This window comes from Scyliorhinus torazame, chromosome 12 (genome assembly GCF_047496885.1).
Source record: "Scyliorhinus torazame isolate Kashiwa2021f chromosome 12, sScyTor2.1, whole genome shotgun sequence".
NCBI lineage: Eukaryota > Metazoa > Chordata > Chondrichthyes > Carcharhiniformes > Scyliorhinidae > Scyliorhinus > Scyliorhinus torazame.
The window spans coordinates 148383979-148410242 of NC_092718.1; the positions used below are offsets into that span (position 1 = coordinate 148383979).

Below are 26264 nucleotides of genomic sequence, written 5' to 3' on the forward strand. Positions count from 1 at the left end.
CCGTACATTTGTATTCAGCTGTCTCCCCTTCACAAACCCAGTTTGGTCCTCATGAACCACCCCCGGGACACAATCCTCTATCCTCATTGCCATTACCTTGGCCAGAATCTTAGCATCCACATTCAGGAGGGAAATGGGCCTGTATGACCCGCATTGCAGCGGGTCTTTTTCCTTCTTTAGGAGGAGCGATATCGTTGCCTCTGACATAGTCGGGGGCAGCTGCCCCCTTTCCCTCGCCTCATTAAAGGTTCTCATCAGTAGCGGGGCCAGCAAGTCCATATATTTCTATAGAATTCAACTGGGAATCCGTCTGGTCCCGGGGCCTACCCCGCCTGCATACTCCCAATCTCTTTCACTACTTCCTCCGTCTCAATCTGTGCTCCCAGTCCCACCCTCTCCTGCTCCTCCACCTTAGGGAATTCCAGCTGATCCAGAAAGCACATCATTCTCTCCTTCCCATCCGGGGGCTGCGCTTCATATAATCTTTCGTAAAATGCCTTGAACACTCCATTTACTCTCTCCGCTCCCCGCTCCATTTCTCCCTTCTCATCTCTCACCCCCCCTATCTCCCTCGCTGCTCCCCTTTTCCTCAGTTGGTGGGCCAGCAACCTACTCGCCTTCTCCCCATATTCGTACTGTACACCCTGTGCCTTCCTCCATTGTGCCTCTGCATTACCCGTAGTCAACAAGTCAAATTCTACATGTAACCTTTGCCTTTCCCTGTACAGTCCCTCCTCCGGTGCCTCCGCATATTGTCTGTCCACCCTCAGAAGTTCTTTCAACAACCGCTCCCTTTCCCTACCCTCCTGCTTTCCTTTATGTGCCCTAATAGATATCAGCTCCCCTCTAACCACTGCCTTCAGCGCCTCCCAGACCACTCCCACCTGTACATCCCCATTATCATTGAGTTCCAAGTACCTTTCAATGCATCCCCTCACCCTTAAACACACCCCCTCATCTGCCAATAATCCCATGTCCATTCTCCAGGGTGGACGCTGTTGTTTTTCTTCCCCTATCTCCAGGTCCACCCAGTGTGGAGCATGATCCGAAATGGCTATGGCCATGTACTCCGTCCCCGTCACCTTTGGGATCAGTGCCCTTCCCAAAACAAAAAAATCTATTCGTGAATAAACTTTGTGGACATAGGAGAAAACGAAAACTCCTTACTCCTAGGTCTACTAAATCTCCAGGGATCTACTCCTCCCATCTGCTCCATAAAATCCTTAAGCACCCTAGCTGCAGCCGGCCTCCTTCCGGTCCTGGACCTCGATCTGTCCAGCCCTGGGTCCAGCACCGTATTAAAGTCTCCACCCATTACCAACTTCCCCACTTCTAGGTCCGGGATTCGTCCTAACATCCGCCTCATAAAATTGGCATCATCCCAGTTCGTGGCATACACGTTCACGAATACCACCGCCTCCCCTTGCAGTTTGCCACTCACCATCACCTATCTGCCCCCACTATCCGCTACTATAGTCTTTGCCTCAAACATTACCTGCTTCCCCACTAGTATGGCCACCCCCCCTGTTTTTTGCGTCTAGCCCCGAATGAAACACCTGCCCCACCCATCCTTTGCGTAGTCTGACCTGGTCTATCAGCTTCAGATGCGTCTCCTGAAGCATAACCACATCTGCCTTAAGTTTCTTTAGGTGTGCGAGTACCCGTGCCCTCTTAATCAGCCCGTTCACCCCTCTCACATTCCACGTGATCAACCGGGTTGGGGAGCTCTTTACCCCCCCCCCCCCCCCCCCCCCCTTGACGACTAGCCATTTCCTTTTTCAATCCAGCTCCTCACCCGGTTCCCACGTAGCCGTATCTCCCCCAGGCGGCGCCCCCCCGCCCCGACCACCCCTTCCCATACCAGCTCCCCCTTCTCCCCAGCAGCAGCAACCCAGTTAACCCCCCCCCCCCACCCCCCACGCTAGATCCCAAACTAGCGTAATTGCACCCCCCATGTTGCTCCCAGAAGTCAGCAAACTCTGGCCGACCTCGGATTCCCCCCCGTGACCTCGGCTCACACTGTGCAAGGCCCCCTCCTTCCTGCTTCCCTGTTCCCGCCGTGATTACCATAGCGCGGGGACAAAGCCCGCGCTTCCCTTTTGACCCCGCCCCCAATGGCCGGCGCCCTCAGCTCCTCATCCTCCCTCACCCACGACATGGGGAAGAGAGAAAAGTTACAGGGTCGCAGGATTAGCAACTTGGGAAGTCATCTCTTCCCCCTTTTCCCCCCTTCATCCCTCATATTCACCCCCCCCCACTTTGTCCCAAACGTTCTTTTTCTGGCCCGCTCACTCCAGCTTCTCCTCGACAATAAATGTCCACGCCTCATCTGCCGTTTCGAAGTAGTGATGTTTCCCTTGATGTGTGACCCACAGTCTTGCCAGTTGCAGCATTCCGAATTTGACCTACCTTTTGTGCAACACCGCCTTGGCTCGATTAAAGCTTGCCCTCCTTCTCGCCACCTCCGCACTCCAAGCTTGTTATACGCGGATCACCGCGTTCTCCCACCTACTGCTCCGAGTTTTCTTTGCCCATCTGAGGACCATCTCTCTGTCCTTATATCGGATAAATCTCACCACTATTGCTCGAGGAATTTCTCCAGCCCTCGGTCTTCGCGCCATAACCCGATAGGCTCCCTCCACCTCCAGCGGACCCGTCGGGGCCTCCGATCCCATTAACGAGTGCAGCATCGTGCTCACATATGCCCCGACGTCCGCCCCTTCTACACCTTCGGGAAGACCAAGAATCCTTAAATTCTTCCTCCTCGCATTATTCTCCAGCACCTCCAGCCTTTCCACACATCTTTTGTGTTGTGCCTCGTGCATTTCCGTTTTCACCACCAGGCCCTGTATGTCGTCCTCATTCTCAGCAGCCTTTGCCTTCACGACCCGAAGCTCCTGTTCCTGGGTCTTTTGCTCCTCCTTTAGCCCCTCAATCGCTTGTAATATCGGGGCCAACAGCTCCTTCTTCATCTCCTTTTTGAGTTCTTCCACGCAACGCCGCAGGAATTCTTGTTGATCAGGGCCCCATATTAGACTGCCCCCTTCCGACGCCATCTTGCTTTGTGCCTGCCTTCCTGGCCGCTGCTCTAGAGGATCCACCGCAAACCGGCCACTTTCCTCTCTTTTTTCCATCCGTGTCCAGGGGGGATACCCTTCTGGATTACCGCACAGTGTTTTTTGCCGTTAAAATTGCCGTTGGGGCTCCTATTAAGAGCCCAAAAGTCCGTTCCACCGGGAGCTGCCGAAACGTGCGACTTAGCTGGTCATCGCCGCACCCGGAAGTCCGGCAGATTTCCTTCCCTAAAGGGCATTGGTCATACCCCTTACAGTGCAGGAGGCCATTAGGCCCAACGAGTCTGCACCAGCCCTTGGAAAGAGCACCCTACTCAAGCCGACACCTCCACCCTATCCCCGTAACCCCACCTAACCTTTTTGGACACTAGGTGCAATTTAGCATGGTCAATCCACCTAATCTGCACATCTTTGGACTGTGGAAGGAAACCGGAGCACCCGGACGAAACCCACGCAAACACTGGGAGAATGTGCAGACTCCGCACAGACAGTGACCCAAGCTGGGAATCGAAGCTGGGACCATGGAGCTGTGAAGCAACTGTGCTAACCACTGTGCTACCGTACCGTGAACCAGGTTGGGTTTTTGCAAAAATTGACAATGGTTTTATGGTCTAGCTTTTCATTCCAGGCACCAGTTGCCTTGGTGGGATTTGAACCGGTGTCCCCAGAGCATTAGCCTGGTCCATTACCACTGCACCAATGTCACCCCATCTATGCTTTTAAAGTGTTTAGGGGATGTTCTGACAATTGTTAAAGAAAGGGAAGTCATTCTTTTAATAGCAAATATTGAAGTTCTGCTTTCACTAGTGATTTTGTATTCTGCCTGGCACAGGAGGACGCCTTTAGTTCAGTGGTAGCATTCCTGCCTCAGAGTTCAAACACCACTCGGCACAGCTGTGGCTAACAGAGACCAGAGCTCTGAATTCTCTGTTGATATCCAGGAGATATTAGATCCCCAACCCAGCCCCCATTCATCATATGGCCTGTGGGAGCCAATAAAAACCCTTTTGGCATTTGTAACTCTGTCTTTACTGTAACAGCTCTGTCAACCTGTGAATCTTTCCATTTCTTAAAGGGAAGATGTGACAACAAGCCTGCATAGAACATGCCTGACTAAAATGTTGCTTAGTAACCCACTAGCCTAACTGGTGAGCTTGAACATTCATTACCAACCTTTTCCCAAAGCTGTTTTTCCTCGAGTTGCATGAGCAAGTCAAGTATGTAGGCCATGTGAGTTGGGCAGCTGAGACCCAGTACCTCCTCTGTGATTGGCACTCCACTTGGCCAGTCAGCTAACAGAGAAGCTAGCACATGCCTGGCATACAGTATGGAGATGGCTTCATTGACTTTGTACAGGTAGTCACGCGCTGTCCTTTTGCTGCGTGTGTCGAGCTCTTTGTGCAGCAGCATGGAGCTTTTAGTCCGTCGCTGTTTGGCAAAGCTGAGCTGCAGGTCACTTTCGGTATTGGTTATCAGTTTCTGTGTCACAGGGTTGGTCTCCTCTGTTGCCTTCTCACATCGCAGAGGCTTGGACTGTTAAAACAGACAGGTTAGATTCACCTACGCATGTTTAAAAAAATGCACAAAATTATTACAGTCAAATTTGAGCATAATTTCAAGCAAACCTTGGCTCTTCATCATCTATTTGCATGTTCATATTTATTTTACAATCCTTCAAAGAATTTGCATAGAGGAAACCTCAGCACCCAGAGTATTTCATGTTAGCGATAAACAAATCAAGGGATAAACAAGTCAAAGTAATCTCAAATCATTCCCCATGGCAGATCGTTCATTTTAAGCATTTAGAATATTGTCAGCTGGCCATTAATAAAGCTTTAGTGGAGCACAAAAGTAAAGAAATTGTGCTAAACCTTTATAAAACACCAGTGAAGTCCCAGCTGAATTAGTGTGTTCAATTCTGCATACCACACTCTAGGAAGGATGTCAAAGACTCAGAAAGGGTGCAGAGAATTATTAGAATGGTGCCAGAAATTAAAACAGTCAGGAGGATGGAGAAACTAGAGAAATTCAGATCTCAAAGGAGGTCAAGGGGAGATTGATAAAGATGTTCGAAATCACCAAGGATTTTCACTGAGGCTAGTTAAGGACAAACTATTCCGACTAGCAACAGGGTCAATAGGCACAGATTCAAGGTGAATGGCAAAAGATTCAGAGGCAACGTAAGCTTGGCGGCACGGTAGCAGAGTGGTTAGCACTGTTGCTTCATAGCGCCAGGGTCCCAGGTTCGATTCCCGCTTGGGTCACTGTCTGTGCAGAGTCTGCATTTTCTCCCTGTGTCTGCGTGGATTTCCTTCGGGTGCTCTGGTTTCCTCCCACAAGTCCCAAAAGACGTGCTGTTAGGTGAATTGGACATTCTGAACACTCCCTCTGTGTACCCGAACAGGTGCCGGAATGTGGCGACTAGGGGATTTTCACAGTAACTTCATTGCAGTGTTAATGTAAGCCTACTTGTAACACTAATAAAGATTATTATTATGATCTGGAATGCACGGCCTGAATGTGTGGTAGATGCAGATTCAATATAACTTTCAAAAGGATATTGGGTCAATATTTGAAGGGAAACATTTATACCAGAACTACAAGGAAAGAGATGGCAGCTCTTTCAAAGAGCAATCATGTGTACTGATGGGTTGAATGGTGTTCTTCCCGATACTACAAAAACAAATTTTACTGACATTGTAAATTCTACAAGAAAAATGACCTACAAATGGACCATTAAGGGATTATGATTTTTCAGCACAAAAATTAAAACTACTATAGTCAGTGAAAAAGTAATGCAGTTGGACAATACTACAAGGGTGTAGATAAATCAAGAGTTTCCAATCACTACCTGCTAAGTACAAGTGTTGCTGCCTTGATTGTAAGCAGTCTGGATAGAAGCATAAAATTACAAAGAGATAGCAATAGATTAAGTGAATGGGAAAAACTGTGGCAAATGGAGTTCAATACAAGTGTGAGGTCATCCACTTTGGATCTAAAATGGACGAATAAAACAGTCAAAAACTCAAAGAGACTTGAGGGGGAGACCCAGGTACACAGGTCATCAAAATGTTATAGAGAGTTGAACAAATTAATCAAAAAGGATAACAGAATATGGTCTACATAGCTACAGGAATAGAATACAAGCAGGTAGCAGTTATGCTACAGTTATACTAAGCTCTGGCCAGATCACGCCTTGAGTACTATGTTTGATTCAGGGCACCACACTTCAGGGAGAATGCACTGACCTTGAAGGGAGTGCAGTGTAGATTCATTAGATGATACCTGGACTCCAAGGGTTAGATTACAAGGGGATATTACAAAAACTAGGGTTATGTTCTCTGGAATTAAGACGGTTAAGGGAATATTTGATTGAAATTTTCAAGATATTAAAGGGCACAGATCAGGTAGATAAAAAGAAGCCATCTTCCACTGATAGGAGTTGAGGAATAGTGGAACATAGTTGTTCCACATTAAAAATCAGCACAAAATGTGGAAGACGTTTGGAACTCTTCTTCCTCAAATGGCAATTGATGCTCGGTCAATTATTTAAATTTAAATAATCTTTATTGTCACAAGGAGGCTGCAATGAAGTGACTGTAAAAATCCCCTAGTCTCCACATTCCGGCGCCTGTTCGGGTACACAGAGGGAGAATTCAGAATTCTCAGCTGGTACGGGAATTGAACCCGCGCTGTTGGCCTTGTTATTATTAATCTTAAAACTATGATTGATAGATTTTTGTTAATCAAAGTTGTTGAGGGGTAGATATGGGATCAAGGTGGGTTATGAATTTAGGTCACAGGTCAGCCAGACTCACTGAATGGTGGAACAGGTTCAAGAAGCTAATTGGCCACTCCAGCTCCTATGGTGGCTTTATGATTCTTTTTCAGAATGGCAACCGGTTACGAGTGGTGTCCCGCAGGGTTCAGTGTTGGGGCCACAGCTGTTCTCTTTATATATTAACGATCTAGATGACGGTTCTGGGGGCATTCTGGCTAAGTTTGCCGATGGTACAAAGATAGGTGGAGGGGCAGGTAGTATGGAGGAGGTGGGGAGTCTGCAAAGATTTAGACAGTTTAGGAGAGTGGTCCAAGAAATGGCTGATGAAAGTCAATGTGGGCAAGTGCGAGGTCTTGCACTTTGGAAAAAAGAATAGAGGCATGGACTATTTTCTAAACGGTGACAAAATTCATAATGCTGAAGTGCAAAGGGACTTGGGAGTCCTAGTCCAGGATTCTCTAAAGGTAAACTTGCAGGTTGAGTCCGTAATTAAGAAAGCAAATGCAATGTTGTCATTCATCTCAAGAGGCTTGGAATATAAAAGCAGGGATGTACTTCTGAAGCTTTATAAAGCATTAGTTAGGCCCCATTTAGAATACTGTGAGCAATTTTGGGCCCCACACCTCAGGAAGGACATACTGGCACTGGAGCGGGTCCAGCGGAGATTCACACGGATGATCCCAGGAATGGTAGGCCTAACATACGATGAACGTCTGAGGATCCTGGGATTATATTCATTGGAGTTTAGGAGGTTGAGGGGAAATCTAATAGAAACTTACAAGATAATGAATGGCTTAGATAGGGTGGATGTAGGGAAGTTGTTTCCATTAGCAGGGGAGACTAGGACCCGGGGGCACAGCCTTAGAATAAAAGGGAGTCACTTTAGAACAGAGATGAGGAGAAATTTCTTCAGCCAGAGAGTGGTGGGTCTGTGGAATTCATTGCCAGAGAGGGTGGTGGAGGCCGGGATGTTGAGTGTCTTTAAGACAGAAGTTGATAAATTCTTGATTTCTCGAGGAATTAAGGGCTATGGAGAGAGAGCGGGTAAATGGAGTTGAAATCAGCCATAATTGAATGGTGGAGTGGACTCGATGGGCCAAATAGCCTTACTTCCGCTCCTATGTCTTATGGTCTTATGATAAAGACAGGCCTAAACAGACCGGTCATGGGGCAACAGGAATCATGGACTTCAGTCAATACACTTTGCCCAGGAACGCCAGTCAGCATTTCCACTCCAACGACTATCCAATCACTCTTGCTGCAGCCTTCTAGTCAAATGAAGAACAGATTTGTACTGTTCCCAAAGAGGGAATGGATAGCCTGTGCTCATGGGATCGGCTTACTGATTAGCTTCTTGAGGTACTCCAGGTGAGCAAACCTGTGAAATTGTATCCCAACGGGAGTAAGCCTCATTAGCACAGACGGAACTAAATTTATAAATGAATTAAACACAAGTCTCAAAATGTTGATGTTTTAAAATAAATACAACGGGATCCTTCTGAACTGAATTACTAGTTTAAGTTTCTGGACATTTTACCATAACTTACTCATTTCTAATGCTTTAATTCAGCCAATCTGATAGCGTGGGGTGCATGGGTAACTCTGCTGGGATTTTCTGCCAGGTTCACTGCACCACAAGACTTCTCTCTGGTCTCTATCCTGCCACAGCAACAGGGAAGAGATACGGAACTCAGTCATGAGGCTGAACAATGAGCCTGTGCCTCAATCAGCTATTATTCCCTTCAAGTTGGCACTTTACTATATGATGTCAATATGGTTGTACTTTACTTTAAGTTATTCATGGGGCATGAAGTTATTCATTGCCAAATTCAACATTTATTTTGCATCCTCATTGCCCTCTCGAAGACATTGGTAAGTGCCTTATTGAATACAACTGTGAGACTTGCTCAGTCATGACAGAGGGAAGTTGAGTTACCCACATTGCTGAGAATCTGGACTCAAATATAGGCTAAGTGAACTAGGTGGGTTGTTATGACAATTCAATTGTTTTCTAGTCACCAATGCTGGCATTTTATTCCAAATTTATTTAATTAATTGAATTTTTAAAATACTTATCTGTAATTTTGGAATTTGAGCTCATGGCTCTGGATTAGTCTAGACTCATTAGTCCAGGCTTCTGGATTACTAGTCCAGTAACAAACTCTGTGTTACTATAATCTGTAGCCAACCCATATAATTAACAAATCATGATAAATATGGCAGATTTACGATTGCTGGAAAAGTATACGACTGCTGGTTTTTCTGGTGTGCTTAACTCTAATACAAAATTTAGTAAAGGGAGCTAGCTGGGTGGTGTGGCGGATTTTCAACTTGGACTAGAATTCAAATCTGGCCTGATCTCAAATCTCCAAATTGCAAGGGTTATTTGTGAAATGAAGCTAGGCAGTATCAATCTCGTTCCTAGTTCCCATACAGCTAAAATGGTCCCAATTTATTTGGAATGGGAAAAGTCACTCAGATAGGCCTTAGGTTGGCTGGTGTGGGAGACAGAAAAGTAATTCCATTAAAGTAGAGGCACTGAAGGTTGGAACCTCAGGCTGAGGGGCTTTATGCTGGTTGCACTGTACTTAACTTGGGATGTCTGATGCTAACATGAGGTGCCAGAATTAATTAGTATATAAAACTCCAACACCAATGAAAATGCATTTGAGTATGTTTACATTGGTGAAGAATAGGCTTGTCACCAGCTGTCTAGCCTGACACAATGGGATGGATATTACCAACCCTCTAGGGATAGGCTAGGTGGTGTGTGTTTGTGTATGGGGGGGGGTTCGTGCATAAAATGGTGAGGGAGGTCTGGAGGGCGTCATGCTGGTCATCTTCCCGGTGTCATGTTATTTTACCAGCAGTGCAGAAGGTGGAGGACATTCCTCTAACCCAGAGGTCAATCGAACCACAAGCATGGCTAATTAATGGTCACTTCCTGCCACCACTAGCATTTTACCATCAGCATGGGGAGACAATCCAGTGAATCCTGGTGACCTCTGTGTACTTGAGGACAGGAATGGCACTCTGTGGCCCACTAAGGCGTCCCCTGGCAACAAGGGGCTCCACCTCCTCTGTCCTCACCCAACTCCTTCACCCACTTGCCTACTACCCGACTGGTATTGTTGTCCCCAGATGGCTCTTCCCTGTTTGGGATTGCAGCCTGCTGCCAAGGTGTCATTTGCTTCTAGATGCAGCCCCAGCTCTGGCCCGTGCTCCCAGTGGCTCTTGGGGACAGGTCATAGAGATTTACTGCACACAAAAAAAACCTCCAGTCCATCGTGTCTGCGCTGGCCCACAAACACCTATCCATTTTAATCCCATTTTCCAGCACTTGGTCCATACGCTGTGACATTTCCAGTGCTCATCTAAATGCCTCTTAAATGTTGTGAGGACAGGAGTGGGGTGCCCTCTACCATCCATTCGGGCAGTGAGTGGCCGTCCTTTAAAGGGATGGCAGCCCCGACAGCAACTAATTTGTTGCCGGTCAGATGTAAAATGCAGCCAAGGATGCTACAAACTGTTTAGTGGGTTTGGGCTTTTCAGCTCCATATCAAAATACCCAGCACATTAACAAAATTCAGCCCATTGAGTGTAACCACTTAAGACAAATAACCTCAGACTTGCATCCCAATATATGTTGCAACAGGGAAGGTAAAGACGAGAAGAAATGAAAAATTAAAGGTACATTCTCATTGATGTTTGTGGGCCAGTTCAGGATCGCAGTTCAGAGATCATAGATCATAGAATTTACAGTGCAGAAGGAGGTAATTCGGCCCATCGAAGTCTGCACCGGCTCTTGGAAAGAGCACCCTATCCAAGGTCAACACCTCCACCCTATCCCCACAACCCAGTAACCCCACCCAACACTAAGGGCAATTTTGGACACTAAGGGCAATTTATCATGGACAATCTACCCAACCTGCACATTTTTGGACTATGGGAGGAAACTGGAGCACTCGGAGGAAACCCACGCACACACGGGGAGGATGTGCAGACTCCGCACAGACAGTGACCCAAACCGGAATCAAACCTAGGACCCTGGAGCTGTGAAGCAATTGTGCTATCCACAATGCTACCATGCATAACTACGCGGGAATTACCAATAGTAGGAAATCTAACATAGCACTGTATGAACAGGCACAGATGAGGAACATATAAACCAGGAATACAGATGACTGCAGTGCCTGAAGACTTGTACATTTTACGCCATGGAAAGAGGCCATTCAGCCCAATGTGTCCGCATTGGCTGAAAAAAAACTAGCCTCCCATTCTAACCCCACCTTCCAGCATTCGGTTCATTGTAGATTGCAGCATCAGATGTAGATCCAGGAGTTGAGGGCTTCTGTCTAAACCACCAAACCAGGCAGCGAATTCCAGGCACCTTCCACCTGTGTGAAAAAGTTTTTCCTAATATCTCCTCTGATCCTTCTACCAATCACCTTAAATCTTTGCCCCCGGTAATTGGCCTCTCCATTAGGGGAAACAAGTCTTTCCTGTCCACTCTATCCAAGCCACTCATGATTTTGTACACCTCAATCAAGTTACCCCTCACCTTCGCTGCTCTAAGGAAAATAACTCTACCCTACCTAAACTTTCGTCAAAGCTGCAATTTCCCAGCCCTGGCAACATTCTTGTAAATCTCCTCTGTACTCTCTCCAGACTATTTATGTCCTTCCTGTAATGCAGTGATCAGAACTGTACATAAAACTCCAGCTGTGGTCTAACCAGCAGTTTATACATTTCCAGGATTACATCCCTGCTTTTGTATTCACTACCTCGCCCAATAAAGGAAAGCATTCCATATGCTTTTTTTTTTTAACCACCTCCAAGGTCACTCCCTTCCCCTACCTCTCAATATCCTCCCGTTTACTGAGTATTCGCGTGCTGTTTGCCCTCCCAAAATGCATTACCTCACACTTCTTCAAACTAAATTTAATTTGCTACTTTTCCACCCACTCAACTAAACTATTGATATCATGCTGCAGTCCACAGCTATCCTCTTCACTGTCAACTGCATGGATGATTTTTGTGTCACCTGCAAATTTCCCGATCATGGCCTCCCACATTTAAGTCCAAATCACATTATGCCTCAAACAGCAGCGACCCAACACAGCCTTGTGGAGCACCACTGGTAACCGCTTCTCATTCACTAAAGCGTGGATGAGGTGGGGTCATAGCACCTTGATGATTAATGAAGGAGAAAACTCTTGAGCAGTTAGCTTCTTACTTCCCATCCCACTTTTCAGGTCAGCGTGATAGAACATTCGGAGATGCCCTCATTGCTATACCCAAAGCGTCAATTTCATGCCAGCAGGAACATTGCAGTATTCAGACCTTATTCCAGGAGAACAGTTAAGATTTTTGCACAGAAAACTTGAATTCAGTTACGACCCAATCCATTTATATGCAAGTCTGCTATTAGCAAATTTCTGATGTAAAGTATGAATTTAATGCTATCCCAAATTGACCAACATGGTTGGAACATGGTAAGTGCCCATCCTTCTGATGCAGAGGTCTGCTGGCAAAGTTTTGTCCATTTCAATCACATTTTCTTTTTGCATAGTTGCATATAAACAGAACACGGAAAATTGAAAAGAGAAATGTTGGGATTTTTTTTTTTTAAAGCTGCATGTAAGCTGATGCTGTATCAGTCAGTTAAATACAAAATTAGACTTTAGTGCATGCGCAAGGTGAGCTAGGTTTGATTTCTTCAATGTGGAAATGACTGGCCACTTACCAGTGTGCAGAGTTTTCCCATGATCTTGTGCTGTGGAAAGGGGTGATGTTGGTGAGTGCAAGTTACAAGGGTTGTGTCGCAATTTTACCACAGAACTAGTACAAGAAGATATTAATGGGTTAATCGAAATGAAAACAGAAGATGCTGGAAATACACAGCCCATCCATCATCATTGGATAGGAAAATAGGAACTACTTTATCTAACTTGTAGGGTCTTCCTTCATCTGGATAGCATCCTGCAGACACTCCTGGAGTGGGACAGCCCAATTTGGCAGGGATGTATGGGAAGACAAGTCTCAAACAGGACAGCCTTCCTTTAGAGATATTTTGAGAAAACATTAAACCTCCCATGTAATAGACACTCATATACAGCAAGTTATGTACATACAGGTGCAATTTGCATAAAATATTTGTCAAAACATATTATGTACACTCTGTGGGAACACCAAGGGCGAGGACTGTGCTCGTCAATGAAATGCTTTCCACAAGTTCCAACGGAAATAGCATATGTCGGAGAAATGAACATTACACATTACATGTTAGATGTGGACACTTATTTCAGGGATTCCCAGAAGACAGCTTTGGGATTATTGGGTTGAGACTTTACTGTTCACTATGAGTTTCAAACAACTAGATTGCAAGGTATTTTATATTTAATAAAATATGTGGCAAGCCACACTCTTTCCCCATAACTCTGCAAATGCCTCCTTTCCAACTATATCTGAACCAGAGGGGCACCAATATCATGGGAGGGAGGTTTTCTAGTACTCTTCGGGAGGGTTTAAACTAATTTGGCAGGGGAATGGGAACCGGATTTGTAGTCCAGCAACTAAGGTAGCTGATATTCAGGACGGCAAAGCATGTAGTGAGGCAGTGGGGAAGGTAACACTGACAAAGGAGAGTACTTGCAGGCACGGAGATGGGTTGAAGTGTGAAGAAGCATCAGGAATAAGGTGGGTGAACTTAAGGCATGGATCGGTACTTGGGACTACGATGTGGTGACCATCACGGAAACTTGGATAGAAGAGGGGCAGAAATGGTTGTTGGAGGTCCCTGGTTATAGATGTTTCAATAAGATTAGGGAGGGTGGTAAAAGAGGTTGGGGGGGTGGCATTGTTAATTAGAGACAGTATAACAGCTGCAGAAAGGCAGTTCGAGGAGTATCTGCCTACTAAGGTAGGGTTGAAGTCAGAAATAGGAAAGGAGCAGTCACCTTGTTAGGAGTTTTCTATAGGCCCCCTAATAGTAGCAGAGATGTGGAGGAACAGTGTGGGAAACAGATTTTGGAAAGGTGCAGCACGTAACCTTGTGGATAGCACAATTGCTTCACAGCTCCAGGGTCCCAGGTTCGATTCTGGCTTGGGTCACTGTCTGTGCGGAGTCTGCACATCCTCCCCGTGTCTGCGTGGGTTTCCTCCGGGTGCTCCGGTTTCCTCCCACAATCCAAAGATGTGCGGGTTAGGTGGATTGGCCATGATAAATTGCCCTTAGTGTCCAAAATTGCCCTTAGTGTTGGGTGGGGTTACTGGGTTATGGGGATAGGGTGGCAGTGTTGACCTTGGTAGGGTGCTCTTTCCAAGAGCCGGTGCAGACTCGATGGGCCGAATGGCCTCCTTCTGCTCTGTAAATTCTATGAAGTCACAGGGTAGTAGTCATGGGTGACTTCAACTTTCCAAACATTGAGTGGAAACTCTTTAGATCAAATAGTTTGGATGGGGTGGTGTTTGTGCAGTGTGTCCAGGAAGCTTTTCTAACATAGTATGTAGATTGTCCGACCAGAGGGGAGGCCATATTGGATTTGGTACTTGGTAATGAACCAGGGCAAGTGATAGATTTGTTAGTGGGGGAGCATTTTGGAGATAGTGACCACAATTCTGTGACTTTCACTTTAGTAATGGAGAGGGATAGGTGCGTGCAACAGGGCAAGGTTTACAATTGGGTGAAGGGTAAATACGATGTTGTCAGACAAGAATTGAAGTGCATAAGTTGGGAACATAGGCTGCCAGGGAAGGACACAAGTGAAATGTGGAACTTGTTCAAGGAACAGGTACTACGTGTCCTTGATATGTATGTCCCAGTCAGGCAGGGAAGAGATGGTCGAGTGAGGAAACCATGGTTGACAAGAGAGGTTGAATGTCTTGTTAAGAGGAAGAAGGAGACTTATGTAAGGCTGAGGACACAAGGTTCAGACAGGGCACTGGAGGGATACAAGATAGCCAGGAGGTAACTGAAGAAAGGGATTAGGAGAGCTAAGAGAGGGCATGAACAATCTTTGGCGGGTAGGATCAAGGAAAACCCCAAGGCCTTTTACACATGTGAGAAATATGAAAATGACTAGAGCGAGGGTAGGTCCGATCAAGGACAGTAGCGGGAGATTGTGTATTGAGGCTGAATAGATAGGAGATGTCTCGAACGAGTACTTTTCTTCTGTATTTACAAATGAGAGGGGCCATATTGTTGGAGAGGAAAGTGTGAAACAGACTGGTAAGCTCGAGGAGATACTTGTTTGGAAGGAAGATGTGTTGGGCATTTTGAAAAACTTGAGGATAGACAAGTCCCCCGGGCCTGACGGGATATATCGAAGGATTCTATGGGAAGCAAGAGATGAAATTGCAGAGCCGTTGGCAATGATCTTTTCGTCCTCACTGTCAACAGGGGTGGTACCAGGGGATTGGAGAGTGGCGAATGTCGTGCCTCTGTTCAAAAAGGGGACCAGGGATAACCCTGGGAATTACAGGCCAGTTAGTCTTACTTCGGTGGTAGGCAAAATAATGGAAAGGGTACTGAAGGATAGGATTTCTGAGCATCTGGAAAGACACTGCTTGATTAGGGATAGTCAGCACGGATTTGTATGGGGTAGGTCTTGCCTTACAAGTCTTATTGAATTCTTTGAGGAAGTGACCAAGCATGTGGATGAAGGTAAAGCAGTGGATGTAGTGCACATGGATTTTAGTAAGGCATTTGATAAGGTTCCCCATGGTAGGCTTATGCAGAAAGTAAGGAGGGATGGGATAGTGGGAAATTTGGCCAGTTGGATAACGAACTGGCTAACCGATCAAAGTCAGAGAGTGGTGGTGGATGGCAAATATTCAGCCTGGAGCCCAGTTACCAGTGGCGTACCGCAGGGATCAGTTCTGGGTCCTCTGCTGTTTGTGATTTTCATTAATGACTTGGATGAGGAGTTGAAGGGTGGGTCAGTAAATTTGCAGACGATACGAAGATTGGTGGAGTTGTGGATAGTGAGGAGGGCTGTTGTCGGCTGCAAAGAGACATAGATAGGATGCAGAGCTGGGCTGAGAAGTGGCAGATGGAGTTTAACCCTGAAAAGTGTGAGGTTGTCCATTTTAGAAGGACAAATATGAATGCGGAATACAGGGTTAACGGTAGAGTTCTTGGCAATGTGGAGGAGCAGAGAGATCTTGGGGTCTACGTTCATACATCTTTGAAAGTTGCCACTCAAGTGGATAGAGCTGTGAAGAAGGCCTATGGTGTGCTAGCGTTCATTAACAGAGGGATTGAATTTAAGAGCCGTGAGGTGATGATGCAGCTGTACAAAACCTTGGTAAGGCCACATTTGGAGTACTGTGTACAGTTCTGGTCGCCTCATTTTAGGAAGGTTCTGGAAGCTTTGGAAAGGGTGCAAAGGAGATTTACCAGGATGTTGCCTGGAATGGAGAGTAAGTCTTTCAAGGAAAGGTTGAGGGTGCTAGGCCTTTTCTCATTAGAACGGAGAAGGATGAGGGGCGACTTGATAGAGGTTTATAAGATGATTAGGGGAATAGATAGAGTAGACAGTCAGATACTTTTTCCCCGGGTGGAACAAACCATTACAAGGGGACATAAATTTAAGGTGAGTGGTGGGAGATATAGGGGTTTGTCAGATGTAGGTTCTTTACCCAGAGAGCAGTGGGGGCATGGAATGCACTGCCTGTAAAAGTAGTTGAGTCGGAAACATTAGGGACCTTCAAGCAGCTATTGGATAGGGACATGGATTACGGTAAAATGATATAGTGTCGATTAAGTTGTTCTTCAGGGCAGCACGGTAGCATTGTGGGTGGCGCGGTTGCTTCGCGGCTCCAGGGTCCCAGGTTCGATTCCGGCTTGGGTTGCTGTCTGTGCGGAGTCTGCACGTCCTCCCCGTGTGTGTGTGTGTTTCCTCCGGGTGCTCCGGTTTCCTCCTGCGGTCCAGGGATATGCAGGTTGGGTGGATTGGCCGTGGTGGATTGCCCTTAGTGTCCAGAATTGCCCTTAGTGTTGGGTGGGGTTGCTGGGTTGTGGGGATGGGGTGGAGATGTTGACCTTGGGTAGGGTGCTCTTTCCAAGAGCCGGTGCAGACTCGATGGGCCGGGTGGCCTCCTCCTGCACTGTAAATTCTATGATAATCTATGATTAATCTAGGACAAAGGTTCGGCACAACGTCGTGGGCCGAAGGGCCTGTTCTGTGCTGTATTTTCCTATGTTCTATGTTATATATGCAACTTCCTTTTGAAAGGGATAGGTCAGGGAGGATGGGCTGAATCTGCCCGACCAATTTACTTGTATCACTCAAATTTTCCTTTAAGTTCAAGGAATGATTCCATTTCCTTCAACTTTACCAGGGCTCTTTGATTCCATACCCGGTCGAATGCTGCCTTGATGTTACTGTCCTATGGTCTTTGATCTGAGGAGGTGCTATCATACTGTTCCTTGCAAGGGACTTTTCGCAATTCTCAAAGATCTAGCTTGGAATGGACAATATTGATGGGTGCTGGAGTTGAGTGAGGACGAGGGTGATGGGATCGCAGGACATAATGCAGGGCAGGATACGAGCACCAGAGTTTTGGACAAGTCACGGTTTGCCAAAAGTGGAATTCAGGACTAAGAAGGTGGGTGCCGAACAGATAATGCACGTATGTATATGGAGTTTCAGTAGCTATGAATGGAAGACGTGTGAAGGAAACTGTGGTGACAGAGGTGGGTGTAAGTGGGATCTTGATGTTGAGTGAGAAATCAGTTTTGGAGCTCAGCTCAGGATTCAACAAGTATTAAAGTTCCATACAATTAGCTCAGCTGCACATGGAACACGGATGGCGACAAACGTCCCATCCAGACCTTGAGATATCGTGCACATGATGGCGGATGTGCTGTGCAACAGCTCTTAATAAGACCCAAGCAAGCATTGCTGCTTTCTGTGACCATTAAAACGCTAACCTCTAAATGGGTCCATCCAGCAGTGCCAGAAGGATATATTCCTTAGAAGCAAAACAGGTTAATGAATTCAATGGTAGGATCCACCAGGACAGGTTCTAATTCCAGCATTGTCTGTTTCATTTCAAATTTCCAGCATTCAAAGTTTCTCTTTTTTACCAGGTTACTGTGTATGCAACATAGCATTATTAAATACTACATTCTCGATTAGGAATGCCCACAGGTATTATTTGAAAGCAGCAAGTCTTGAACATGGTAGAAAGCTGGTTAAATCCTGTGGAATGGCTATTCAGGCACTAATTTACTTTTGGACCGAGGTTAAAATCATTCCCAGGCCAGTTTTTTCTTTGACAATCCAGTAGTAAGGAATCTCCCACAGGAAAACCAACCCCCCCCCCACCCCCCCCCCCCCAAAATCTTGCACACTACATCCGGCCACCTGAAAAAGAAATGCTGAGGAATTAAGCGGTACTTGATTCGGGTACAAAGTATTTTGAAGTGTAGACTGCATCGGTGGTGCAGTGCCAGGGGTGCCTTTATTGCAGTTCATCGACTAGCACCTCCTACGCTGGCCAGGACTTTGAGTCAGAACGCACTTGAAAGATTTAGTCATATTACTTTTTGGATTTTGGCACCACGATGGCCAAACTATCTCCAGGTCCAATGCCATTTAAGATTTTTTATTTATTTGTCCTTGGAATGTGAAAATCACTGGCTCGGCTAGCATTTATTGCTCATGCCTAACTGCTCTTGAGAAGGTGTAGGTGAGCTGCCAGTGCATCAAATTACTTATAAAACTTGAATAAATCACCATGACTAGAATTTCCATCAATTGCAAGGAAAATTTTCGCACTATGATTTTCATACTGCAGTTACCATATAGCCAGAAGCCAACACCTCATGCAGATCTTAGAATTGTTCCTCTTTCATTTTGCAATTTCTACAAGGGACCACCACTCCTTCACATACCTGCAATTTCTCAATGGTAAGACAGCCTAATGCCTTCCCCTGAAATTCTACTATTAACACGATCCGATCGGAAACCTGGCAGCCAGGTTTTAACCCCAAGGTGGGCTGAGTATTTTGGGGCACAGGAAAAACCGAGTTAGATCTTTGAAGGCTAAATACAGAGGTCAGTAACTGAGAAAAAGCACACACCACACATGGTACAATCATCATGTCAGTGTCGACAGCTTTTGTGCTGTGGTCTTCTGTGCGCGATGCTTTGCTCGGTTGCCACTTCAAAGACATGGACTGGATTGCCTCGTCGGTAGCAATCACGTGGCCATCAAACCTGTGAGAAAACAGCCCAAAAAGATGCATGCTTCAGGTCACTGTTAGTAAATAAGGTTTATTGACAATGCACTTTGAAAAGTTAGAGCACATCTCTTTGGGGAAACCTGCAATATTACTGGGATGTAGCACCCAATATGCGATGGGATGCATAAACATGTGAGGCATTCCTCCATTCTGTAGCTCTTTGATTTCTGCTCATCAGCTACTGTGAATTCTAAAGGCGTTTCCCCTGCTTCTTCCTTATACAAATAGCACATTTAATATTGCTGTGAATTGAATAGGCCAATATTATGGGCAGCACGGTAGCACAATGGTTAGCACAGTTGTTTTGCAGCTCCATGGTCCCGGGTTCGATTCCCGGCTTGGGTCACTGTCTGTGCGGAGTCTGCACGTTCTCCCCGTGTCTGCATGGGTTTCCTCCGGGTGCTCCGTTTCTTCCCACAGTCCAAAGATGTGCAGGTTAGGTGGATTGGCCATGCTAAATTGCCCACGTGTTCAAAAAGGTTAGGTGGGGTTACTGGGTTGTGGGGATAGGGTGGAGGTGTGGGCTAGGTGGGTTAGTCTTTCTGGTGCGGACTGGATGGGCCAAATGGACTCCTGCTGCATTGTAAATTCTGTGCCTATTATCTGGGTTCAGTCTGTTCGTGGACAAATTTACCAATTCAATGCTGCTGCCCAAAAACTGTTAGAGAGAACTAATTTGAATTTATATATTGCCGTCAGCATGTCTCAAAGCAAATTAGTTACATTAGAAGTGTAATCACTGAAAACACCAATGAGATAAGGAGCTGGAGAAATGTTGGCTGGTACACTTGAAGAGCTCTGCTGCTTTTCTTCAAATATTCCCATGGGATATTTTACACACATCTGCCCAGTGGCTACGACCTCACGCAACAATTAAGCACTCCTTAAGTACTGCAATGATGTTCAGCGGATAGGACCATCTTTTAATCAGCCACTCTTTTAGAACTGTGAGGTTGTGCCATTCTCATTGAATGGCAGAGCAGACTCGATGGTGCGAATGGTCTACTTCTGCTCCTACATCTTATGGTCAGCCTAAATGGTGTGCTCTCGAACTGAAGCGGGGCTTGAATTATAATTTTCTGACTGAGAAGAAACAGTTCTATCACTCAGCCAAGCTTTCCCAGTACAGGTAATGCTTTTAACATTACTTTATATAATCCAAAGAGCTGAGGGTGCTTCAATGGACTGTGTGAGAGCATCAATGGGCAAGTCACGTATACAAATATTTCCCCTTCTACACAATGTGCTGTTTGAAAGCTTTTGGGAAACCTGATACAACCCAAAGCAAACATTACGAACAGAGATTTCATGCAATTTGATGGTCAAATCTGAATAGATTTACTCGGAAATTTCTACAATTAAAGCTGTACTGTCTCAAACTACAGAACTCTTCACAGCAGGATGCTGACAGGGCTCCACACAATTGTAATATTTTATACTCACCTTTTTTGAACTTCGAGGAAGAAGGAGTCAGTTTTTCTCATTTGAAGTTCATACATGGCTCGTAAGATGTGCAAAGGTGCATTTAGAGCATCATGAGTTATCTGCAGAAAAACATATCTCCCTTATAACAGAAAGAAATATCCCAATTGCTGCCTCCCTTCAATATGTGGAACAGCAAAAGTGTAGTCAGAAATAACCATTATGAATACGGCTTTCTGGGCAGCACAGTGGTGCAATGGTTAGCACTGCTGCCACACGGCGCCGAGGTCCCAGGTTCGATCCCGACTCTGGGTCATTGTCCGTGTGGAGTTTGCACATTCTCCCCATGTTTGCATGACTTTTGCCCCCAAAACCCAAAGATGTGCGTGGTAGGTGGACCGGCCACGCTAAATTGCTCCTTCATTGGAAAAAATGAATTGGGCACGCTAAATTTTTTTAATTTAAAAAAAAATGAATTTGGCTTTATACAGAATACAGTCCGTGAACCTTCGTGCTTGACTAAATCTTTCTGAATTGGGTCTTTGCCACGATATTTTTCACCAAGTGAGAAAGAAAAAGTGAACATGTCAAAAGTCAATAATTTTGCCTTCGATATCATTATTAACGTAGCATTCAACTATGTGAGAATCATAGAATTTACAGTGCAGGAGGCCATTCAACTCATCGAGTCTACACCAGCCCTTGGAAAGAGCACCCTACCTAAGCCCACGCCGCCACCCTATCCCCGTAACCCAATAACCCCACTTAACCTTTTTTGGACAGCAATGGCAATTTAGCATGGCCAATCCACCTAACGTGCACATCTTTGTGCTGTGGGAGGAAACCGGAGCACCCGGAGGAAACCCACGCAGACACAGGGAGAACGTGCAGACTCCACAGACGGTGACCCAAGCCGGGAATCAAACCGGGGACCCTGGAGCAGTGAAGCAACAGTGCTAACCACTGTGCTGCCCTAAGATGTGCAGTTTGTCAAGGAATAATCCCATTAACCTGTAGGTCCATCTGAGAACATTTCTTTCTTAATTCATTTCTTTCAAGCGATTTTCTGCCCATCCCTAGTTGCCGAGTGGCTTGTCACATCATTTCCGTGGACAGTTAAGAGTCAACTACATTGAGCTTCCGGTTGCGGCTATGCAGAGCTTCCGTTTACGGCTATGCAGAGCTAAGTCACACGTTCGGCAGCTCCCGCTTGGAACGGGCTTTTGGGCTCTTTTCAGGGACCCCAACGGCATTTTTTCAACATTTCCCGGAGTGGGAAGAAGACTGCAACATTCCCCCGACAGTGTATGACTTGGACCAGGAGCGGGGCGACTAAACAAGTGGTGGTGAAGCCAAAGAAAATGCGAGGGAAAAAGAGCAAGATGGCGGCGAGCGGGGACCAGGCAGCGTGGATGCAGTGGATGCAGGAGCAGCAGGAGGTTATCCAGCGCTGCTTCAGGGAGCTCAAAGCGGACCTGCTGGAGCCGATGAAGGCTTTTATTGATAAGCTGCTGGAGACCCAGACGGCCCGAGATCTGGAGGCGCACGAGGTTCTCCACAAGAAATGGCAGGAACAGTTCGAGGAGATGGAGTATCGGTCGAGGCGGAAGAATCTGCGGGTCCTGGGCCTCCCGGAGGGGCTGGAGGGGTCGGACATGGGGGCCCATGTGGTCACCATGTTAAACTCGCTGATGGGAGCGGGGTCCTTCCAGGGGCCCCTGGAGCTGGAAGGGGCCCATAGAGTGCTGGCGAGGAGGCCCAAGGCTAACGAGCCGCCGTGGGCGGTACTGGTGCGGTTTCATCGGTTCACTGATCGGGAGTGCGTACTCAGGTGGGCCAAGAAGGAGAGGAGCAGCACGTGGGAGAACGCGGAGGTTCGAATATATCAGGACTGGAGCGTGGAGGTGGCGAAGAAGAGGGCCGGGTACATAGGAAGGGTGCTGCACAGGAAGGGGGTGACTTTTGGCATGCTGCAGCCGGAGGGTCTGTGGGTCACCTACAAGGACCAGCACCACTATTTTGAGTCCCCGGAGGAGGCGTGGGCCTTTGTTCAGGCCGAGAAGCTGGACACAAACTGAGGATCGGGATGGGGGGCCGGGAGTGGGGATGGTCGGGGATTGTTGTTGTTGTGTTACATTTTGAGGGGAGGTTCTTTATTCTTGTTTATTTTTGGTTCAGTGTGGGTGGTTAGGGTGGGTTGGGCACTGTTTTGGTTGGGTCTGTCGGGTGGGCTCTTGGAGGGGGGCAAGTAAACGGAGTAGGGGGTGGATGGCCGGTAGGGGGAATGGGGCCCCGTGGGGGAGGGTGAGGCCCGAGTCAGGGGTGAGGGGACTGGGCCTGTAAAAGGAGCTGCGCTAGAGGAGGCGGGGCCGGGCAGGTGGATCGGGGGAGTTAAGGATAGGGGAGGGAAGGTGGTGCGGAGTAGGGTTGGCATTAATGGGGTCTTCAGGGACTTTTATGAGGAACTGTATCGGTCCAAGCCCCCACTGGAGGGGGGAGGGATAGGCCGCTTTCTTGACCAACTGAGGTTCCCGAAGGTGAAGGAGGGACTGATGGCGGGATTAGAGACCCCGATTGGGCTGGAGGAGCTGGCCAAAGGGATAGGGAGCATGCAGGCGGGGAAGGCACCTTTTTACAAAATTTTACAAAAATATGTGGACCTGTTGGGCCCGTTACTGGTTAGGACCTTCAATGAGGCAAGGGAGTGGGGGGCCTTGCCCCCGACGATGTCCCGGGCACTGATCTCCTTGATCCTGAACCGGGACAAGGATCCCCTACAGTGTGGGTCTTACAGGCCGATTTTGTTGTTAAATGTAGATGCCAAGGTGCTGCCGAAGGTCTTAGCCACGAGAATTGAGGATTGGTGCCGCAGGTCATCCACGAAGACCAGACGGTGTTCGTGAAGGGGCGGCAGTTGAACGCGAATGTGCGGAGCTCCTGAACGTTATGATGCTGGCAATGGAGGGGGAGGCGGAGATAGTGGTGGCGATGGACACTGAGAAGGCCTTTGATAGGGTAGGGTGGGGGTACTTGTGGGAGGTGCTGAAGAGGTTCGAGTTTAGGGAGGGGTTCGTCAGGTGGGTTAAGCTGTTGTATGAGGTCCCGATGGCGAGTGTGGCCACGAACAAGAGGAGGTCTGAGTACTTTCGGTTGCATCGAGGGACGAGGCAGGTGTGTCCCCTGTCCCCCCTGCTCTTCGCACTGGCGATTGAACCCCTGCCTATGACATTGAGGGAGTTGAGGACGACTTGCTGCTATATGTGGCGGACCCGGTGGGGGGAATGCCGGAGGTAATGAGGATCCCCAGGGAGTTCGGGGATTTCTCAGGGTACAAGTTCAACATGGGGAAGAGCGAGTTGCTTGTGGTTCACACAGGAGACCAGGAGAGGGGGATTGGCGAGCTCCCACTAAAAAGGGCGGAGAGGAGCTTCAGGTATTTGGGGGTCCAGGTGGCCAGGAGCTGGGGGGCCCTGCATAGACTTAATTTCACGAGGCTGGTGGAGCAAATGGAGGAGGAGTTTAAGAGGTGGGACGCGTTGCCAATGTCCCTGGCGGGTAGGGTGCAGTCAGTCAAGATGACGGTGCTCCCAAGGTTTTTGTTCCTGTTCCAGTGCCTCCCCATTCTTATCCCAAAGGCCTTCTTTAGGCGGGTCAACAGGAGCATAACTGGTTTTGTGTGGGCACGAGGGACTCCAAGGGTGAGAAGGGTGTTCCTGGAGCGGAGTAGGGATGGGGGGGGCTAGCGCTGCCCAAACTCTGTGGGTACTACTGGGCCGCCAATGCGGCAATGGTCCACAAGTGGGTGATTGAGGGGGAGGGGGCGGCATGGAAGAGGCTGGAGATGGCGTCTTGTGAGGGTACGAGTCTGGAGGCGCTGGCAACGGCGCCGCTGCCGCTCCCTCCAATGAGGTATACCACGAGCCTGGTGGTGGCGGCTACCCTCAAATTTGGGGGCAATGGAGGCAGCACAGGGGGGGAAGTGGGGGCCTCGGTGTGGACCCGGATACGGGGGAACAACCGGTTTGTCCCAGGGAGAATAGATGGAGGGTTTCGGGGTGGCACAGGGCAGGGATAAGAAGGTTGGGGGACCTGTTTGTGGATGGGAAGTTCGCGAGCCTGGGTGAGCTGGAGAAGTACGGGCTCCCCCCGGGAAACACCTTTAGGTATCTACAGGTAAGGCCGTTTGCCAGGCGGCAAGTGGTGGAATTCCCGCTGCTGCCGCCACGCACGGTACAGGACAGGGTGCTCTCGGGGCTGTGGGTTGGAGTGGGGATGATTTTGGCAACATACCAGGTGATGCAGGAGGAGGAGGAGGCCTCGGTGGAGGAGCTGAAAGGTATGTGGGAGGAGGAGTTGGGGGAGGAGATCGAGGAGGGGACATGGGCAGATGCCCTAGGGAGGGTGAGCTCTTCCTCTTCGTGCGCGAGGCTCAGCCTCATACAGTTTAAGGTGCTGCACAGGGCACACATGACCGGGACAAGGATGAGCCGGTTTTTGGGGGGCGAGGACAGGTGTGTTAGGCGCTCAGGGAGCCCAGCAAACCACACCCATATGTTCTGGGCATGCCCAGCGCTGGAGGAATTTTGGAAGGGCGTAGCGAGGACGGTGTCGAGGGTGGTAGGATCCAGGGCCAAACCGGGCTGGAGGCTCGCAATATTTGGGGTGGCAGAGGAGCCGGGTGTGCAGGAGGCAAAAGAGGCCGGTATTCTGGCCTTTGTGTCCCTGGTAGCCCGGCGAAGGGTTCTTCTTCTTCAGTGGAGGGATGCGAGGCCCCCAAGCGTGGAATCCTGGATCAGCGATATGGCGGGGTTTATTAAATTGGAGAGGGTGAAATTTGCCTTAAGGGGATCGGTGCAAGGGTTTTTCAGGCAGTGGCAACCGTTCTTAGTCTTCCTGGCAGAACGGTAGACAATGGTCAGCAGCAACCGGGGGGGGGGGGGGGGGGGGGGGGGGATATATTTGCTATGTTTGCTATGTGTTTCGGTGGGTGTTAATTTATTATTTATGTGTAAGGGGGAATTGTATTTAATTCTATTGGGTTCCTTTTACATTTTGTTGTTGATATTTTGCAAAAACTTTAATAAAAATAAAAAATTTTTAAAAGTCAACTACATTGCTGTGGGTCTGGAGTCACATGTAGGCCGGACTGGGTGAGGATGACAGATTTCTTTTCCCTAAAGGACATCAGTGAACTAGTTGGATTTTCATGACAATTGACAATGGTTTCACTGTCACCATTACCGGGAAGAGCGTTACAATTCTAGATTATTGATTCAATTTAAATTTCACCAGCTGCTGTGGTGGGATTTGAACCCACCTCACTAGAACCTTAGCCTAGGCATCTGAATTCGGGTCCAGTGACATTGCCACTACACCACAACCTCCCCCATAAAGAAAACATAGGAGCAGATGTGAAGACCAAATAGGATTGTCTCTCAAAACATGGGACCACGGAGTCAGGAAGTAAAGCATCAGCTATTATCCCATTGGGTCAGATCTAAGAACGCTTTTAAATTGTTATGTTTCCGGTTCAAGCATGGAAAATGCTTTATTAAAAAAATGTAATTCTACATTTGCTTACATGACTCTGTATTCTTTAGGAAGCAGCAGTCCCCCAAAAGGCTCAGTGAGATTCCTTTGCAAACAGCAAGCCATACAGGGTGGAATCAATCTCTAGTCTGTACTAAGTTTAGCGATTACAGTCAGAATGGTAACAGAATACTACAATCAACTA

At 47.6% G+C, this 26264-nt stretch overlaps 1 protein-coding gene across 4 annotated transcripts in view; it reads right to left on the reverse strand.

The window, feature by feature from the left end:
- zzef1 (zinc finger, ZZ-type with EF hand domain 1) overlaps positions 1-26264 on the reverse strand; it is a 348514-nt gene that overhangs the window by 82440 nt on the left and 239810 nt on the right. For 3 of the 4 annotated variants that reach the window (XM_072469157.1, XM_072469156.1, XM_072469155.1), the window contains exons 44-47: positions 20552-20652; positions 18947-19082; positions 12602-12631; positions 4248-4607 (exon numbers count right to left, since the gene is read on the reverse strand). In XM_072469157.1, the coding sequence (XP_072325258.1) occupies positions 4248-4607; positions 12602-12631; positions 18947-19082; positions 20552-20652 (627 nt within the window). The remainder of the gene's footprint in view (positions 1-4247; positions 4608-12601; positions 12632-18946; positions 19083-20551; positions 20653-26264) is intronic. The other variant, XM_072469159.1, reaches the window with a different exon arrangement.